This window comes from Salvelinus fontinalis, chromosome 40, assembly GCF_029448725.1.
Source record: "Salvelinus fontinalis isolate EN_2023a chromosome 40, ASM2944872v1, whole genome shotgun sequence".
NCBI classification, from domain to species: domain Eukaryota; kingdom Metazoa; phylum Chordata; class Actinopteri; order Salmoniformes; family Salmonidae; genus Salvelinus; species Salvelinus fontinalis.
The window spans coordinates 6,097,561-6,118,909 of NC_074704.1; the positions used below are offsets into that span (position 1 = coordinate 6,097,561).

Below are 21,349 nucleotides of genomic sequence, written 5' to 3' on the forward strand. Positions count from 1 at the left end.
ATAGAATGTGGTGTTCCTCAGGGTTCTATTCTAGGAATAGATAGAATGTGGTGTTCCTCAAGGTTCTATTTTAGGAATAGATAGATAGAATGTGGTGTTCCTCAGGGTTCTATTCTATGAATAGATATAATGTGGTGTTCCTCTGGGTTCTATTCTATGAATAGATAGAATGTGGTGTTCCTCTGGGTTCTATTCTAGGAATAGATAGAATGTGGTGTTCTTCAGGGTTCTATTCTAGGAATAGATAGAATGTGGTGTTCCTCTGGGTTCTATTCTATGAATAGATAGAATGTGGTGTTCCTCTGGGTTCTATTCTAGGAATAGATAGAATGTGGTGTTCTTCAGGGTTCTATTCTAGGAATAGATAGATAGAATGTGGTGTTCCTCAGGTTTCTATTCTAGGAATAGATAGAATGTGGTGTTCCTCTGGGTTCTATTCTAGGAATAGATAGATAGAATGTGGTGTTCCTCAGGGTTCTATTCTATGAATAGATAGATAGAATGTGGTGTTCCTCAGGGTTCTATTCTAGGAATAGATAGATAGAATGTGGTGTTCCTCAGGGTTCTATTCTAGGAATAGATAGAATGTGGTGTTCCTCAGGGTTCTTTTCTAGGGACATAGATAGAATGTGGTGTTCCTCAGGGTTCTATTCTAGAACCTATGTTTTTTGTCATGTTTATATACATGTTATCATTCACTGACACACTTAAAACAGCCGGATCACGGTCTGTTTAAACTACAGCCTGCATCCTAATTGTGTGTGTGTGTTTGTGTGTGTGTGTGTGTGTTTGTATTTGTGTGTTTGTGTGTGTGTGTGTGTGTGTTTGTGTTTGTGTGTGTGTGTTTTTGCGTGTTTGTGTGTTTGTGTGTTTGTGTGTAGACCTTCCCTACAGTGAAGAGAGTCGTTCTCTGTTCCCGCTGTGGGAGGAGTTAGCCCAGCACTTCCTGGACAGAGAGGAAGTTGTCATCGCTCGCATCGACGCCTCGGCCAATGACTTCAACCTGTCGATGAGAGAACGATACCCCGCCCTCCGCCTGTTCCCCGCGCTGCACGCAGAGAGGGTACACACATTATACACACTATATATACACATTATACACACTATATATACACATTATACACTCACTACCCCGCCCTCCGCCTGTTCCCCGCGCTGCACGCAGAGAGGGTACACACATTATACACACTATATATACACATTATACACATTACATATACACATTACATATACACATTATATATACACATTATATATACACATTATATATACACATTATACACATTATATACACACATTATATACACATTATACACACATTATACACACCCATTATATATACACATTATATATACACATGATATCAAATCAAATCAAATTTATTTATATAGCCCTTCTTACATCAGCTGATATCTCAAAGTGCTGTACAGAAACCCAGCCTAAATCCCCAAACAGCAAGCAATGCAGATGTAGAAGCACGGTGGCTAGGAAAAACTCCCTAGAAAGGCCAAAACCTAGGAAGAAACCTAGAGAGGAACCAGGCTATGAGGGGTGGCTAGGAAAAACTCCCTAGAAAGGCCGGAACCTAGGAAGAAACCTAGAGAGGAACCAGGCTATGAGGGGTGGCCAGTCCTCTATATATAAACATTAAATACACACATTATATATACACATTATATACACACGTTATATACACACACATTATATACACACACATTATATATATACATTATACTCATTATATACACACATTATATACACACATTATACACACATTATATACACACATTATACACACACATTATATATACAAGTTATATATACACATTATGCACACACATTATACACACACATTATATATACACATTATATACACACATTATATACACACATTATATACACACATTATACACACATTATACACACACATTATATATACACATTATATATACCCATTATATATACACATTATATATACACATTATATACACACATTATACACACATTATATATACACATTATATACACACATTATACACACACACACATTATACACACACATTATATACACACACATTATATATACACATTATATATACACATTATACACATTATATACACACATTATATACACGCATTATATATACACATTATACACACACATTATATACACACACATTATATATACACATTATACACACACATTATATACACACACATTATATATACACATTATATACACACATTATACACACACACACATTATACACACACATTATATACACACACATTATATATACACATTATATATACACATTATACACATTATATACACACATTATATATACACATTATATACACACATTATACACACACACACATTATACACACACATTATATACACACATTATATACACGCATTATATATACACATTATACACACACATTATATACACACACATTATATATACACATTATACACACACATTATATACACGCATTATACACACATTATACACACACACATTATACGCACACATTATATACACACACATTATATATACACATTATATATACACATTATACACATTATATACACACATTATATACACGCATTATACACACATTATATACACACATTATACACACATACATTATACACACACATTATATACACACACATTGTATACACACAGTATATACACACATTATATATACACACACATTATACAGTTGATGTCGGAAGTTTACTTACACCTTGGCCAAATACATTTAAACTCAGATTTTTCAAAATTCCTGACATTTAATCCTCGTACAAATTCCCTGTTTTAGGTCAGTTAGGATCACCACTTTATTTTAAGAATGTGAAATGTCAGAATAATAGTAGAGGGAATTATTTATTTAAGTTTTTATTTCTTTCATCACATTCCCAGTGGGTCAGAAGTTTACATACGTTCAATTGGTATTTGGTAGCATTGCCTTTAAATTGTTCAAAACAACAGAAATCCCATAATTAAAATTCCTCAAACATACATGTATTTTACACCATTTTAAAGATACACTTGTTGTAAATCCAGCCACAGTGTCCGATTTCAAAAAGGCTTTACGACGAAATCCAAACCAAACGATTATGTTAGGTGAGTGCCTATTCACAGAAAAACACAGCCACAAAGACAGGAGTCACAAAAAGCAGAAATAGAGAAAAAATTAATCACTAACCTTTGATGATCTTCATCAGATGACACTCATAGGACTTCATGTTACACAATACATGTATGTTTTGTTCGGTAAAGTTCATATTTATATCCAAAAATCTGAGTTTACATTGCCGCGTTATTATACTGTTACATTATCCAATGTAACAGTATAACTTTAAACCGTCCCCTCGCCCCGACACGGGCGCGAACCAGGGACCCTCTGCACACATCAACAACGGTTGCCCACGAAGCACGGTCGTTACCCATCGCTCCACAAAATCCGGTGATTTTGCAGAGAGTCACATCAATTTACAGGAATACTCATCATAAACATTGATAAAAGATACAAGTGTTATACATGGAATTTTAGATCCACTTCTCCTTAATGCAACCGCTGTGTCAGATTTCAAAAAAGCTTTACGGAAAAAGCAAACCATGCAATAATCTGAGTCGGCGCTCAGATGACAAATCAACCCAAAGAGATATCCGCCATGTTGGAGTCAACAGAAGTCAGAAATAGCATTATAAATATTAATCAGAATGCACTCCCAGGAATCCCAGTTCCACAATAAATGGTTGTTTTGTTCGATAATGTCCATCATTTATGTCCAAATTCCTCCTTGTTGTTCTAGCGTTCAGTACACTTTCCAAACTCACGACGCGCGTGCAAGTCCAGCGGAAAGTACTGACGAAAAGTCCCAAAAGTTATATTACGGTCCGTAGAAACATTTCAAACGAAGTATAGAATCAATCTTTAGGATGTTTTTAACATAAATCTTCAATAATGTTCCAACCGGAGAATTCCTTTGTCTTTAGAAATGCAATGGAACAGAGCTCGCTCTCACGTGAATGCGCGAGACTGAGCTCATGGCTTTCTGGCAGACCTCTGACTCATTCCCCTCTCATCCCCCCCTCCTTCACGGTAGAAGCATCAAACAAGGTTCTAAAGACTGTTGCCATCTAGTGGAAGGAAGCAATATGACCCCATAGACACTGTGTATTCGATAGGCCAAGAGTTGAAAAACCTCAGATTTCCAACTTCCTGGTTGGATTTCTTCTCAGGTTTTTGCCTGCCATATGAGTTCTGTTATACTCACAGACATCATTCAACCAGTTTTAGAAACTTCAGAGTGTTTCTATCCAAATCTACTAATTATATGCATATTCCCTATGCTGCCCCCTACCCTAGAGAAGTTAACTTGGGTCAAACGTTTTGGGTAGCCTTCCACAAGCTTCCCACAATAAGTTGGGTGAATTTTGTCCCATTCCTCCTGGCCGAGCTGGTGTAACTGAGTCAGGTTTGTAGGCCTCCTTGCTCACACACGCTTTTTCAGTTCTGCCCACACATTTTCTATGGGATTGAGGTCAAGGCTTTGTGATGGCCACACCAATACCTTGACTTTGTTGTCCTTAAGCCATTTTGCCACAACTTTGGAAGTATGCTTGGGGTCATTGTCCATTTGGAAGACCCATTTGCGACCAAGCTTTAACTTCCTGACTGATGTCTTGAGATGTTGCTTCAATATATCCACATAATTTTCCTGCCTCATGATGCCATCTATTTTGTGAAGTGAACCAGTCCCTCCTGCAGCAAAGCACCTCCACAACATGATGCTGTCTCCCCAATGCTTCACGGTTGGGATGGTGTTCTTCGGTCTGCAAGCCGTCCCCTTTTTCCTCCAAACATAACGATGGTCATTATGGCCAAACAGTTCAATTTTTTGTTTCATCAGACCAGAGTACATTTCTCCAAAAAGTACGATCTTTGTACCCATGTGCAGTTGCAAACCGTAGTCTGGCTTTTTTATGGCGGTTTGGAGCAGTAGCTTCTTCCTTGCTGAGCGGCCTTTCAGGTTATGTCGATATAGGACTCGTTTTACTGTGGATATAGATACTTTTGTACCTGTTTCCTCCAGCATCTTCACAAGGTCCTTTACGCCTGAAGGTACCACGTTCATCTGCACAAACAAACAATAGTACCCAAGTATAAACACCATGGCACCACGCAGCCATCATACCGCTCAGGAAGGAGACGCGTTCTGTCTCCTAGAGATGAACGTACTTTGGTGCGAAAAGTGCAAATCAATCCCAGAACAACAGCAAATATAATATATATCTCTCTGGTGCAGTCTACTCTGGTCAGAGGAACCTGAAGGATCTGGTTCAGTTTATAATATAATATATCTGTCTCCAGGTGGTAGCCTACTCTGGTCAGAGGAACCTGAAGGATCTGGTTCAGTTTATAATATAATATATCTCTCTCCAGGTGGTAGCCTACTCTGGTCAGAGGAACCTGAAGGATCTGGTTCAGTTTATAATATAATATATCTCTCTCCAGGTGGTAGCCTACTCTGGTCAGAGGAACCTGAAGGATCTGGTTCAGTTTATAATATAATATATCTCTCTCCAGGTGGTAGTCTACTCTGGTCAGAGGAACCTGAAGGATCTGGTTCAGTTTATAATATAATATATCTCTCTCCAGGTGGTAGCCTACTCTGGTCAGAGGAACCTGAAGGATCTGGTTCAGTTTATAATATAATATATCTCCAGGTGGTAGTCTACTCTGGTCAGAGGAACCTGAAGGATCTGGTTCAGTTTATAATATAATATATCTCTCTCCAGGTGGTAGCCTACTCTGGTCAGAGGAACCTGAAGGATCTGGTTCAGTTTATAATATAATATATCTCTCTCCAGGTGGTAGTCTACTCTGGTCAGAGGAACCTGAAGGATCTGGTTCAGTTTATAATATAATATATCTCTCTCCAGGTGGTAGCCTACTCTGGTCAGAGGAACCTGAAGGATCTGGTTCAGTTTATAATATAATATATCTCTCTCCAGGTGGTAGCCTACTCTGGTCAGAGGAACCTGAAGGATCTGGTTCAGTTTATAATATAATATATCTCTCTCCAGGTGGTAGTCTACTCTGGTCAGAGGAACCTGAAGGATCTGGTTCAGTTTATAATATAATATATCTCTCTCCAGGTGGTAGCCTACTCTGGTCAGAGGAACCTGAAGGATCTGGTTCAGTTTATAATATAATATATCTCTCTCCAGGTGGTAGTCTACTCTGGTCAGAGGAACCTGAAGGATCTGGTTCAGTTTATAATATAATATATCTCTCTCCAGGTGGTAGCCTACTCTGGTCAGAGGAACCTGAAGGATCTGGTTCAGTTTATAATATAATATATCTCTCTCCAGGTGGCAGTCTACTCTGGTCAGAGGAACCTGAAGGATCTGGTTCAGTTTATAATATAATATATCTCTCTCCAGGTGGTAGCCTACTCTGGTCAGAGGAACCTGAAGGATCTGGTTCAGTTTATAATATAATATATCTCTCTCCAGGTGGTAGCCTACTCTGGTCAGAGGAACCTGAAGGATCTGGTTCAGTTTATAATATAATATATCTCTCTCCAGGTGGTAGTCTACTCTGGTCAGAGGAACCTGAAGGATCTGGTTCAGTTTATAATATAATATATCTCTCTCCAGGTGGTAGCCTACTCTGGTCAGAGGAACCTGAAGGATCTGGTTCAGTTTATAATATAATATATCTCTCTCCAGGTGGTAGCCTACTCTGGTCAGAGGAACCTGAAGGATCTGGTTCAGTTTATAATATAATATATCTCTCTCCAGGTGGTAGCCTACTCTGGTCAGAGGAACCTGAAGGATCTGGTTCAGTTTATAATATAATATATCTCTCTCCAGGTGGTAGCCTACTCTGGTCAGAGGAACCTGAAGGATCTGATTCAGTTTATAATATAATATATCTCTCTCCAGGTGGCAGCCTACTCTGGTCAGAGGAACCTGAAGGATCTGGTTCAGTTTATAATATAATATATCTCTCTCCAGGTGGTAGCCTACTCTGGTCAGAGGAACCTGAAGGATCTGGTTCAGTTTATAATATAATATATCTCTCTCCAGGTGGTAGTCTACTCTGGTCAGAGGAACCTGAAGGATCTGGTTCAGTTTATAATATAATATATCTCTCTCCAGGTGGTAGCCTACTCTGGTCAGAGGAACCTGAAGGATCTGGTTCAGTTTATAATATAATATATCTCTCTCCAGGTGGTAGCCTACTCTGGTCAGAGGAACCTGAAGGATCTGGTTCAGTTTATAATATAATATATCTCTCTCCAGGTGGTAGCCTACTCTGGTCAGAGGAACCTGAAGGATCTGATTCAGTTTATAATATAATATATCTCTCTCCAGGTGGCAGCCTACTCTGGTCAGAGGAACCTGAAGGATCTGGTTCAGTTTATAATATAATATATCTCTCTCCAGGTGGCAGCCTACTCTGGTCAGAGGAACCTGAAGGATCTGGTTCAGTTTATAATATAATATATCTCTCTCCAGGTGGTAGTCTACTCTGGTCAGAGGAACCTGAAGGATCTGGTTCAGTTTATAATATAATATATCTCTCTCCAGGTGGCATCCTACTCTGGTCAGAGGAACCTGAAGGATCTGGTTCAGTTTATAATATAATATATCTCTCTCCAGGTGGCATCCTACTCTGGTCAGAGGAACCTGAAGGATCTGGTTCAGTTTATAATATAATATATCTCTCTCCAGGTGGTAGTCTACTCTGGTCAGAGGAACCTGAAGGATCTGATTCAGTTTATAATATAATATATCTCTCTCCAGGTGGCAGTCTACTCTGGTCAGAGGAACCTGAAGGATCTGGTTCAGTTTATAATATAATATATCTCTCTCCAGGTGGTAGCCTACTCTGGTCAGAGGAACCTGAAGGATCTGGTTCAGTTTATAATATAATATATCTCTCTCCAGGTGGTAGCCTACTCTGGTCAGAGGAACCTGAAGGATCTGGTTCAGTTTATAATATAATATATCTCTCTCCAGGTGGTAGCCTACTCTGGTCAGAGGAACCTGAAGGATCTGGTTCAGTTTATAATATAATATATCTCTCTCCAGGTGGTAGCCTACTCTGGTCAGAGGAACCTGAAGGATCTGGTTAAGTTTCTGGAGAAAGAGATGGAAAGAGCCAAGATGGACAGGGCCCAGGTATGTCACCTTTAACCCCTGACCTCTCCTCTAACCCCTCACCTCTCACTCGCCCCTAACCTGTAACCTTCATGTGGAGAAAGAGATGGAAAAAGTCACCTTTCCTGACCTCTAACCCCTGATCCCTAACCCCTGACCCCTGACCCCTCTCCTGACCCCTAACCTCTCACCTCTGAGAGGTCTGTCTCTTAAAGAGGACATGTCTCTGTTTTACTGTGTCTCTGTCTCTTAAAGAGGACATGTGTCTGTTTTACTGTGTCTCTGTCTCTTAAAGAGGACATGTCTCTGTTTTACTGTGTCTCTGTCTCTTAAAGAGGACATGTGTCTGTTTTACTGTGTCTCTGTCTGTTAAAGAGGACATGTGTCTGTTTTACTGTGTCTCTGTCTGTTAAAGAGGACATGTGTCTGTTTTACTGTGTCTCTGTCTCTTAAAGAGGACATGTGTCTGTTTTACTGTGTCTCTGTCTCTTAAAGAGGACATGTCTCTGTTTTACTGTGTCTCTGTCTGTTAAAGAGGACATGTGTCTGTTTTACTGTGTCTCTGTCTGTTAAAGAGGACATGTCTCTGTTTTACTGTGTCTCTGTCTCTTAAAGAGGAACTGTCTCTGTTTTACTGTGTCTCTTAAAGAGGACATGTGTCTGTTTTACTGTGTCTCTGTCTGTTAAAGAGGACATGTGTCTGTTTTACTGTGTCTCTGTCTCTTAAAGAGGACATGTCTCTGTTTTACTGTGTCTCTTAAAGAGGACATGTGTCTGTTTTACTGTGTCTCTGTCTCTTAAAGAGGACATGTGTCTGTTTTACTGTGTCTCTGTCTGTTAAAGAGGACATGTGTCTGTTTTACTGTGTCTCTGTCTCTTAAAGAGGACATGTCTCTGTTTTACTGTGTCTCTGTCTCTTAAAGAGGACATGTGTCTGTTTTACTGTGTCTCTGTCTCTTAAAGAGGACATGTGTCTGTTTTACTGTGTCTCTGTCTCTTAAAGAGGACATGTGTCTGTTTTACTGTGTCTCTGTCTGTTAAAGAATACTTGTCTGTTTTTAATACTGTCTATCTCTCTTCCTCCCTCTCTCTCTGTCTCTCTGTCTCTCTCTCTCTCTCTCTGTCTCTGTGTCTCTCTGTCTCTCTCTCTCTCTCTCTCTCTCTCTCTCTCTCTCTCTCTCTCTCTGTCTCTAGGAGGAGGAGGATCGGAGGAAGTACATTGAGGCTCAGAAAGCTATTGAGGCCAAGGAAGCAAAAGAAGCCAAAGAGTCTAAACAGGAACTGTAGTGTGTTTACCTGTAGTATAAAACCTGTAGTTATAGTAGCTGTAACCTAGTAGTATAAAACCTGTAGTTATAGTAGCTGTAACCTAGTAGTATATAACCTGTAGTTATAGTAGCTGTAACCTAGTAGTATAAAACCTGTAGTTATAGTAGCTGTAACCTAGTAGTATATAACCTGTAGTTATAGTAGCTGTAACCTAGTAGTATAAAACCTGTAGTTATTGTAGCTGTAACCTAGTAGTATATAACCTGTAGTTATAGTAGCTGTAACCTAGTAGTATATAACCTGTAGTTATAGTAGCTGTAACCTAGTAGTATATAACCTGTAGTTATAGTAGCTGTAACCTAGTAGTATAAAACCTGTAGTTATAGTAGCTGTAACCTAGTAGTATAAAACCTGTAGTTATAGTAGCTGTAACCTAGTAGTATATAACCTGTAGTTATAGTAGCTGTAACCTAGTAGTATAAAACCTGTAGTTATAGTAGCTGTAACCTAGTAGTATTATAACCTGTAGTTATAGTAGCTGTAACCTAGTAGTATATAACCTGTAGTTATTGTAGCTGTAACCTAGTAGTATATAACCTGTAGTTATAGTAGCTGTAACCTAGTAGTATAAAACCTGTAGTTATAGTAGCTGTAACGTAGTAGTATATAACCTGTAGTTATAGTAGCTGTAACCTAGTAGTATAAAACCTGTAGTTATAGTAGCTGTAACCTAGTAGTATATAACCTGTAGTTATAGTAGCTGTAACCTAGTAGTATAAAACCTGTAGTTATAGTAGCTGTAACCTAGTAGTATATAACCTGTAGTTATAGTAGCTGTAACCTAGTAGTATATAACCTGTAGTTATAGTAGCTGTAACCTAGTAGTATATAACCTGTAGTTATAGTAGCTGTAACCTAGTAGTATAAAACCTGTAGTTATAGTAGCTGTAACGTAGTAGTATATAACCTGTAGTTATAGTAGCTGTAACCTAGTAGTATATAACCTGTAGTTATAGTAGCTGTAACCTAGTAGTATAAAACCTGTAGTTATAGTAGCTGTAACCTAGTAGTATAAAACCTGTAGTTATAGTAGCTGTAACCTAGTAGTATAAAACCTGTAGTTATAGTAGCTGTAACCTAGTAGTATAAAACCTGTAGTTATAGTAGCTGTAACCTAGTAGTATAAAACCTGTAGTTATAGTAGCTGTAACCTAGTAGTATAAAACCTGTAGTTATAGTAGCTGTAACCTAGTAGTATAAAACCTGTAGTTATAGTAGCTGTAACCTAGTAGTATATAACCTGTAGTTATAGTAGCTGTAACCTAGTAGTATAAAACCTGTAGTTATAGTAGCTGTAACCTAGTAGTATATAACCTGTAGTTATAGTAGCTGTAACCTAGTAGTATAAAACCTGTAGTTATAGTAGCTGTAACGTAGTAGTATATAACCTGTAGTTATAGTAGCTGTAACCTAGTAGTATAAAACCTGTAGTTATAGTAGCTGTAACCTAGTAGTATAAAACCTGTAGTTATAGTAGCTGTAACCTAGTAGTATATAACCTGTAGTTATAGTAGCTGTAACCTAGTAGTATAAAACCTGTAGTTATAGTAGCTGTAACCTAGTAGTATATAACCTGTAGTTATAGTAGCTGTAACCTAGTAGTATATAACCTGTAGTTATAGTAGCTGTAACCTAGTAGTATATAACCTGTAGTTATAGTAGCTGTAACCTAGTAGTATAAAACCTGTAGTTATAGTAGCTGTAACGTAGTAGTATATAACCTGTAGTTATAGTAGCTGTAACCTAGTAGTATATAACCTGTAGTTATAGTAGCTGTAACCTAGTAGTATAAAACCTGTAGTTATAGTAGCTGTAACCTAGTAGTATAAAACCTGTAGTTATAGTAGCTGTAACCTAGTAGTATAAAACCTGTAGTTATAGTAGCTGTAACCTAGTAGTATAAAACCTGTAGTTATAGTAGCTGTAACCTAGTAGTATAAAACCTGTAGTTATAGTAGCTGTAACCTAGTAGTATAAAACCTGTAGTTATAGTAGCTGTAACCTAGTAGTATAAAACCTGTAGTTATAGTAGCTGTAACCTAGTAGTATAAAACCTGTAGTTATAGTAGCTGTAACCTAGTAGTATAAAACCTGTAGTTATAGTAGCTGTAACCTAGTAGTATATAACCTGTAGTTATAGTAGCTGTAACCTAGTAGTATAAAACCTGTAGTTATAGTAGCTGTAACCTAGTAGTATAAAACCTGTAGTTATAGTAGCTGTAACCTAGTAGTATAAAACCTGTAGTTATAGTAGCTGTAACCTAGTAGTATATAACCTGTAGTTATAGTAGCTGTAACCTAGTAGTATATAACCTGTAGTTATAGTAGCTGTAACCTAGTAGTATATAACCTGTAGTTATAGTAGCTGTAACCTAGTAGTATAAAACCTGTAGTTATAGTAGCTGTAACCTAGTAGTATAAAACCTGTAGTTATAGTAGCTGTAACCTAGTTGTATAAAACCTGTAGTTATAGTAGCTGTAACCTAGTAGTATAAAACCTGTAGTTATAGTAGCTGTAACCTAGTAGTATAAAACCTGTAGTTATAGTAGCTGTAACCTAGTAGTATAAAACCTGTAGTTATAGTAGCTGTAACCTAGTAGTATAAAACCTGTAGTTATAGTAGCTGTAACCTAGTAGTATAAAACCTGTAGTTATAGTAGCTGTAACCTAGTAGTATATAACCTGTAGTTATAGTAGCTGTAACCTAGTAGTATAAAACCTGTAGTTATAGTAGCTGTAACCTAGTAGTATTATAACCTGTAGTTATAGTAGCTGTAACCTAGTAGTATAAAACCTGTAGTTATAGTAGCTGTAACCTAGTAGTATATAACCTGTAGTTATAGTAGCTGTAACCTAGTAGTATATAACCTGTAGTTATAGTAGCTGTAACCTAGTAGTATAAAACCTGTAGTTATAGTAGCTGTAACCTAGTAGTATATAACCTGTAGTTATAGTAGCTGTAACCTAGTAGTATATAACCTGTAGTTATAGTAGCTGTAACCTAGTAGTATAAAACCTGTAGTTATAGTAGCTGTAACCTAGTAGTATTATAACCTGTAGTTATAGTAGCTGTAACCTAGTAGTATAAAACCTGTAGTTATAGTAGCTGTAACCTAGTAGTATATAACCTGTAGTTATAGTAGCTGTAACCTAGTAGTATATAACCTGTAGTTATAGTAGCTGTAACCTAGTAGTATATAACCTGTAGTTATAGTAGCTGTAACCTAGTAGTATATAACCTGTAGTTATAGTAGCTGTAACCTAGTAGTATAAAACCTGTAGTTATAGTAGCTGTAACCTAGTAGTATATAACCTGTAGTTATAGTAGCTGTAACCTAGTAGTATATAACCTGTAGTTATAGTAGCTGTAACCTAGTAGTATATAACCTGTAGTTATAGTAGCTGTAACCTAGTAGTATAAAACCTGTAGTTATAATAGCTGTAACCTAGTAGTATATAACCTGTAGTTATAGTAGCTGTAACCTAGTAGTATATAACCTGTAGTTATAGTAGCTGTAACCTAGTAGTATAAAACCTGTAGTTATAGTAGCTGTAACCTAGTAGTATTATAACCTGTAGTTATAGTAGCTGTAACCTAGTAGTATAAAACCTGTAGTTATAGTAGCTGTAACCTAGTAGTATATAACCTGTAGTTATAGTAGCTGTAACCTAGTAGTATATAACCTGTAGTTATAGTAGCTGTAACCTAGTAGTATTATAACCTGTAGTTATAGTAGCTGTAACCTAGTAGTATATAACCTGTAGTTATAGTAGCTGTAACCTAGTAGTATATAACCTGTAGTTATAGTAGCTGTAACCTAGTAGTATATAACCTGTAGTTATAGTAGCTGTAACCTAGTAGTATATAATCTGTAGTTATAGTAGCTGTAACCTAGTAGTATATAACCTGTAGTTATAGTAGCTGTAACCTAGTTGTTGTGTATTGAAACCTTTTTTTTAACCATGATTCTTAGTTCTCTGTTGTTTTTAAACCAATCAGGACCATGTATCCCCATGCTGAGCAACAGTCTATATTATATATTATTTGTTGTTTGTAGAATTGATTATTGATCAGATCAAATAAAGTCTTCCATTTTCATCTTTGACCTGTTTTGTCATGATTCTGTTTCAGCTGAAGAGAGACAGGTCTAAATTTACTGTTCCCTTTTATTCTCCTCACGCACGCACGCGCACACGCGCACACACGCACGCACGCACGCACGCACGCACGCACGCACGCACGCATACTCGCACACTCACACGCGCACACTCGCACACTCTCTGTCTCTCTCTCTCTCTCTCTCTCTCTCTCTCTCTCTCTCTCTCTCTCTCTCTCTCTCTCTCTCTCTCTCTCTCTCTCTCTCTCTCTCTCTGTCTCTCTCCTCTGTCTCTCTCTCTCTCCTCTGTCTCTGTCTCTCTGAACCACTCTGCCTGACACACATAGCCTACTCAGAGAGATATGATGCTGTTCTGTCCCGTAGTAGCTCGCGCGATCCCGGTGCCTGCACGCGGCCGAGCCTTTTAACGTCGCAATCTCAGTCGACCCCTCTCGCGACTGGTGGAAACTGGCAACGGACTCGGACACACGCATGCACGCGCTCTGGTCGTTTCCACCACATCAGCCCGGGGATTACAACTGGCGTGGCGCGTGCACAGCTGGCCCGTGTTGTTTATGTAATAGCCGTGGCGCGAACTGATGGTAACATTAAAATATCACCGTTTGTTTCGTTCTGATGATGGAGCAGCTGGTGCTTTGATTACAACGGAATTTAACGGCGGGAACTGGGAGGAGTGTAGCTCGAGCTCTCCCGTCACATGCACGTAAAGCACGCACACAGCTCCGTGAAAATCAGCACACCGGAAAATCTGTTTGGAATACCGTGCGTCTCGCGCTCTTAACCTCTACCAGGGAGAGGCCGTCCCGCGCGGACAGAGGGCAGGCCGGAGAGAGAGAGACAGAGAGGAGGAGGAGGGTCGGTATAACGGGCATCGGTTCGTCTGTCGGTCTGATGCATTCAGACAGCGGGGAGCTGTTCTCTACTGTAGCCGCATCGGAGCCACCCAACCCCTATACATCTGCTGCTGTGGCCCGCTGGCTGCCTGGAGGATGAACGGGAGGGATTAACGACGAGGGAGAGGAGAGGGGAGAGGGATAGAGAGAGGATGGGTAAGGACCAGGACCTGCTCCAGGCGGTGAAGACCGAGGATCTTCTGACGGCGCAGCGACTTCTCCAGCGACCCAGGCCCGGGAAAACCAGTCAGTACCCCCTTGCTCTCTCTATCCCACACACTGGACACACACACTGGCATGCACACAAACACAAATCCGATGTGATGTCGATAAACACGCGCTTGCACATGTGTGTGAAAGAGAGAGACGATGAGGATAATGAGAGATTTGATGATGATAATGAGGAAGATGAGGGAATTGATGATGATGAGGGAGATGAGGGAATTGATGATGATGATGAGGGAGATGAGGGAATTGATGATGATGAGGAAGATGAGGGAATTGATGACGATGAGGAAGATGCGGGAATTGATGATGATGAGATTGATGAGGATGATGATGAGGGAGATGCGGGAATTGATGATGATGAGCAAGATGAGGGAATTGATGATGAGGAGGATGAGGAGGATGATGAGGATGATGATGATGATGAGGAAGATGAGGAGGATGATGAGGATGATGATGAGCAAGATGAGGGAATTGATGATGAGGAGGATGAGGATGATGATGATGAGGAAGATGAGGAGGATGATGATTAGGGAGATCAAATCAAATCAAATTGTATTTGTCACAGGCGCCGATTACAACAGGTGTAGTAGACCTTACAGTGAAATGCTGAATACAACAGGTGTAGTAGACCTCACAGTGAAATGCTGAATACAACAGGTGTAGTAGACCTTACAGTGAAATGCTGAATACAACAGGTGTAGTAGACCTTACAGTGAAATGCTGAATACAACAGGTGTAGTAGACCTCACAGTGAAATGCTGAATACAACAGGTGTAGTAGACCTTACAGTGAAATGCTGAATACAACAGGTGTAGTAGACCTTACAGTGAAATGCTGAATACAACAGGTGTAGTAGACCTCACAGTGAAATGCTGAATACAACAGGTGTAGTAGTCCTCACAGTGAAATGCTGAATACAAAAGGTGTAGTAGACCTCACAGTGAAATGCTGAATACAACAGGTGTAGTAGACCTCACAGTGAAATGCTGAATACAACAGGTGTAGTAGACCTTACAGTGAAATGCTGAATACAACAGGTGTAGTAGACCTGACAGTGAAATGCTGAATACAACAGGTGTAGTAGACCTCACAGTGAAATGCTGAATACAACAGGTGTAGTAGACCTTACAGTGAAATGCTGAATACAACAGGTGTAGTAGACCTCACAGTGAAATGCTGAATACAACAGGTGTAGTAGACCTCACAGTGAAATGCTGAATACATCAGGTGTAGTAGACCTCACAGTGAAATGCTGAATACAACAGGTGTAGTAGACCTCACAGTGAAATGCTGAATACAACAGGTGTAGTAGACCTCACAGTGAAATGCTGAATACAACAGGTGTAGTAGACCTCACAGTGAAATGCTGAATACAACAGGTGTAGTAGACCTTACAGTGAAATGCTGAATACAACAGGTGTACTAGACCTTACTGTGAAATGCTGAATACAACAGGTGTAGTAGACCTCACAGTGAAATGCTGAATACAACAGGTGTAGTAGACCTCACAGTGAAATGCTGAATACAACAGGTGTAGTAGACCTCACAGTGAAATGCTGAATACAACAGGTGTAGTAGACCTCACAGTGAAATGCTGAATACAACAGGTGTAGTAGACCTCACAGTGAAATGCTGAATACAACAGATGTAGTAGACCTTACAGTGAAATGCTGAATACAACAGGTGTAGTAGACCTGACAGTGAAATGCTGAATACAACAGGTGTAGTAGACCTTACAGTGAAATGCTGAATACAACAGGTGTAGTAGACCTTACAGTGAAATGCTGAATACAACAGGTGTAGTAGACCTCACAGTGAAATGCTGAATACAACAGGTGTAGTAGACCTCACAGTGAAATGCTGAATACAACAGGTGTAGTAGACCTCACAGTGAAATGCTGAATACAACAGATGTAGTAGACCTCACAGTGAAATGCTGAATACAACAGGTGTAGTAGACCTCACAGTGAAATATTGACCTGATTCTGTTATAGACCTAATGCTGTTATAGACCTAATACTGTTATAGACCTAATACTGTTATAGACCTACTACTGTTATAGACCTAATACTGTTATAGACCTAATACTGTTATAGACCTACTACTGTTATAGACCTAATACTGTTATAGACCTAATACTGTTATAGACCTAATACTGTTATAGACCTAATGCTGTTATAGACCTACTACTGTTATAGACCTAATACTGTTATAGACCTAATACTGTTATAGACCTAATACTGTTATAGACCTAATGCTGTTATAGACCTAATACTGTTATAGACCTAATGCTGTTATAGACCTAATACTGTTATAGACCTAATACTGTTATAGACCTAATACTGTTATAGACCTAATACTGTTATAGACCTAATACTGTTATAGACCTAATACTGTTATAGACCTAATGCTGTTATAGACCTAATACTGTTATAGACCTAATATAGACCTAATATTGTTATAGACCTAATACTGTTATAGACCTAATGCTGTTATAGACCTAATACTGTTATAGACCTAATATAGACCTGATACTGTTATAGACCTAATACTGTTATAGACCTAATACTGTTATAGACCTAATACTGTTATAGACCTGATACTGTTATAGACCTAATGCTGTTATAGACCTAATACTGTTATAGACCTGATACTGTTATAGACCTAATACTGTTATACACCTGATACTGTTATAGACCTAATGCTGTTATAGACCTAATGCTGTTATAGACCTAATACTGTTATAGACCTAATACTGTTATAGACCTAATACTGTTATACACCTGATACTGTTATAGACCTAATGCTGTTATAGACCTAATGCTGTTATAGACCTAATACTGTTATAGACCTAATACTGTTATAGACCTAATACTGTTATAGACCTAATGCTGTTATAGACCTAATGCTGTTATAGACCTAATATAGACCTAATGCTGTTTTAGACCTACTATAGACCTAATGCTGTTATAGACCTAATGCTGTTATAGACCTAATGCTGTTATAGACCTAATACTGTTATAGACCTGATACTGTTATAGACCTAATACTGTTATACACCTGATACTGTTATAGACCTAATGCTGTTATAGACCTAATGCTGTTATAGACCTAATACTGTTATAGACCTAATACTGTTATAGACCTAATACTGTTATAGACCTAATGCTGTTATAGACCTAATGCTGTTATAGACCTAATATAGACCTAATGCTGTTATAGACCTAATACTGTTATAGACCTAATACTGTTATAGACCTAATACTGTTATAGACCTAATACTGTTATAGACCTAATACTGTTATAGACCTGATACTGTTATAGACCTAATACTGTTATAGACCTAATACTGTTATAGACCTAATACTGTTATAGACCTAATGCTGTTATAGACCTAATGCTGTTATAGACCTAATACTGTTATAGACCTAATGCTGTTATAGACCTAATACTGTTATAGACCTAATGCTGTTATAGACCTAATACTGTTATAGACCTGATACTGTTATAGACCTAATACTGTTATACACCTGATACTGTTATAGACCTAATGCTGTTATAGACCTAATACTGTTATAGACCTAATGCTGTTATAGACCTAATACTGTTATAGACCTAATACTGTTATAGACCTAATACTGTTATAGACCTAATACTGTTATAGACCTGATACTGTTATAGACCTAATACTGTTATACACCTGATACTGTTATAGACCTAATACTGTTATAGACCTAATGCTGTTATAGACCTAATACTGTTATAGACCTAATACTGTTATAGACCTAATACTGTTATAGACCTAATACTGTTATAGACCTGATACTGTTATAGACCTAATACTGTTATACACCTGATACTGTTATAGACCTAATGCTGTTATAGACCTAATACTGTTATAGACCTAATGCTGTTATAGACCTAATACTGTTATAGACTTAATACTGTTATAGACCTAATACTGTTATAGACCTAATGCTGTTATAGACCTAATACTGTTATAGACCTAATACTGTTATAGACCTAATGCTGTTATAGACCTAATACTGTTATAGACCTAATATAGACCTAATATTGTTATAGACCTAATACTGTTATAGACCTAATGCTGTTATAGACCTAATACTGTTATAGACCTGATACTGTTATAGACCTAATATAGACCTGATACTGTTATAGACCTAATACTGTTATAGACCTAATACTGTTATAGACCTAATACTGTTATAGACCTAATGCTGTTATAGACCTAATACTGTTATAGACCTAATATAGACCTAATACTGTTATAGACCTAATATAGACCTAATACTGTTATAGACCTAATATAGACCTAATACTGTTATAGACCTAATATAGACCTAATACTGTTATAGACCTAATACTGTTATAGACCTAATACTGTTATAGACCTAATGCTGTTATAGACCTAATACTGTTATAGACCTAATATAGACCTAATACTGTTATAGACCTAATATAGACCTAATACTGTTATAGACCTAATACTGTTATAGACTTAATGCTGTTATAGACCTAATGCTGTTATAGACCTAATACTGTTATAGACCTAATATAGACCTAATACTGTTATAGACCTAATATAGACCTAATACTGTTATAGACCTAATATAGACCGAATACTGTTATAGACCTAATATAGACCTAATACTGTTATAGACCTAATATAGACCTAATACTGTTATAGACCTACTACTGTTATAGACCTAATACTGTTATAGACCTACTGCTGTTATAGACCTAATGCTGTTATAGACCTAATGCTGTTATAGACCTAATACTGTTATAGACCTACTACTGTTATAGACCTAATGCTGTTATAGACCTAATGCTGTTATAGACCTAATGCTGTTATAGACCTAATACTGTTATAGACCTGATACTGTTATAGACCTAATACTGTTATAGACCTAATACTGTTATAGACCGAATACTGTTATAGACCTGATACTGTTATAGACCTAATGCTGTTATAGACCTAATACTGTTATAGACCTGATACTGTTATAGACCTAATACTGTTATAGACCTAATACTGTTATAGACCTAATACTGTTATAGACCTACTGCTGTTATAGACCTAATATAGACCTAATACTGTTATAGACCTAATACTGTTATAGACCTAATGCTGTTATAGACCTACTACTGTTATAGACCTAATATAGACCTAATACTGTTATAGACCTAATACTGTTATAGACCTGATACTGTTATAGACCTAATACTGTTATAGACCTAATGCTGTTATAGACCTAATGCTGTTATAGACCTAATACTGTTATAGACCTAATACTGTTATAGACCTAATGCTGTTATAGACCTAATGCTGTTATAGACCTAATGCTGTTATAGACCTAATACTGTTATAGACCTAATACTGTTATAGACCTAATACTGTTATAGACCTAATACTGTTATAGACCTAATGCTGTTATAGACCTAATACTGTTATAGACCTAATACTGTTATAGACCTAATGCTGTTATAGACCTGATACTGTAGACCTAATGCTGTTATAGACCTAATACTGTTATAGACCTAATACTGTTATAGACCTAATGCTGTTATAGACCTGATACTGTTATAGACCTAATACTGTTATAGACCTAATGCTGTTATAGACCTAATGCTGTTATAGACCTAATACTGTTATAGACCTAATACTGTTATAGACCTGATACTGTTATAGACCTAATGCTGTTATAGACCTAATGCTGTTATAGACCTAATGTTGTTATAGACCTAATACTGTTATAGACCTACTGCTGTTATAGACCTAATGCTGTTATAGACCTAATGCTGTTATAGACCTAATACTGTTATAGACCTAATACTGTTATAGACCTAATACTGTTATAGACCTAATACTGTTATAGACCTAATACTTTTATAGACCTAATTCTGTTATAGACCTAATACTGTTATAGACCTAATACTGTTATAGACCTGATACTGTTATAGACCTAATACTGTTATAGACCTGATACTGTTATAGACCTAATGCTGTTATAGACCTAATACTGTTATAGACCTAATGCTGTTATAGACCTAATACTGTTATAGACCTAATACTGTTATAGACCTGATACTGTTATAGACCTAATGCTGTTATAGACCTAATACTGTTATAGACCTAATGCTGTTATAGACCTAATACTGGTATAGACCTAATGCTGTTATAGACCTAATACTGTTATAGACCTAATACTGTTATATTCCTAATACTGTTATAGACCTAATACTGTTATAGACCTAATGCTGTTATAGACCTGATACTGTTATAGACCTAATACTGTTATAGACCTAATGCTGTTATAGACCTAATACTGTTATAGACCTGATACTGTTATATTCCTAATACTGTTATAGACCTAATACTGTTATAGACCTAATACTGTTATAGACCTAATACTGTTATAGACCTAATACTGTTATAGACCTAATGCTGTTATAGACCTAATGCTGTTATAGACCTAATACTGTTATAGACCTAATGCTGTTATAGACCTAATACTGTTATAGACCTAATACTGTTATAGACCTAATACTGTTATAGACCTAATA

The 21,349-nt window shown here is 37.5% G+C and overlaps 1 protein-coding gene across 2 annotated transcripts in view; it reads left to right on the forward strand.

Moving 5' to 3' along the window:
• The window catches only part of zgc:136472 (uncharacterized protein LOC678514 homolog), a 30,592-nt gene extending 16,964 nt beyond the window's left edge, over positions 1–13,628 (forward strand). The window contains exons 8-10 of one of the 2 annotated variants that reach the window (XM_055907039.1): positions 882–1,063; positions 8,124–8,213; positions 9,387–13,628. In XM_055907039.1, coding sequence (XP_055763014.1) covers positions 882–1,063; positions 8,124–8,213; positions 9,387–9,479 — 365 coding nt within the window. In that variant the 3' untranslated portion in view covers positions 9,480–13,628. Of the gene's footprint in view, positions 1–881; positions 1,064–5,607; positions 5,680–8,123; positions 8,214–9,386 lie in introns of those variants that run through there. The other variant, XM_055907040.1, reaches the window with a different exon arrangement.
• The last annotated feature ends 7,721 nt before the right edge of the window (positions 13,629–21,349 follow it).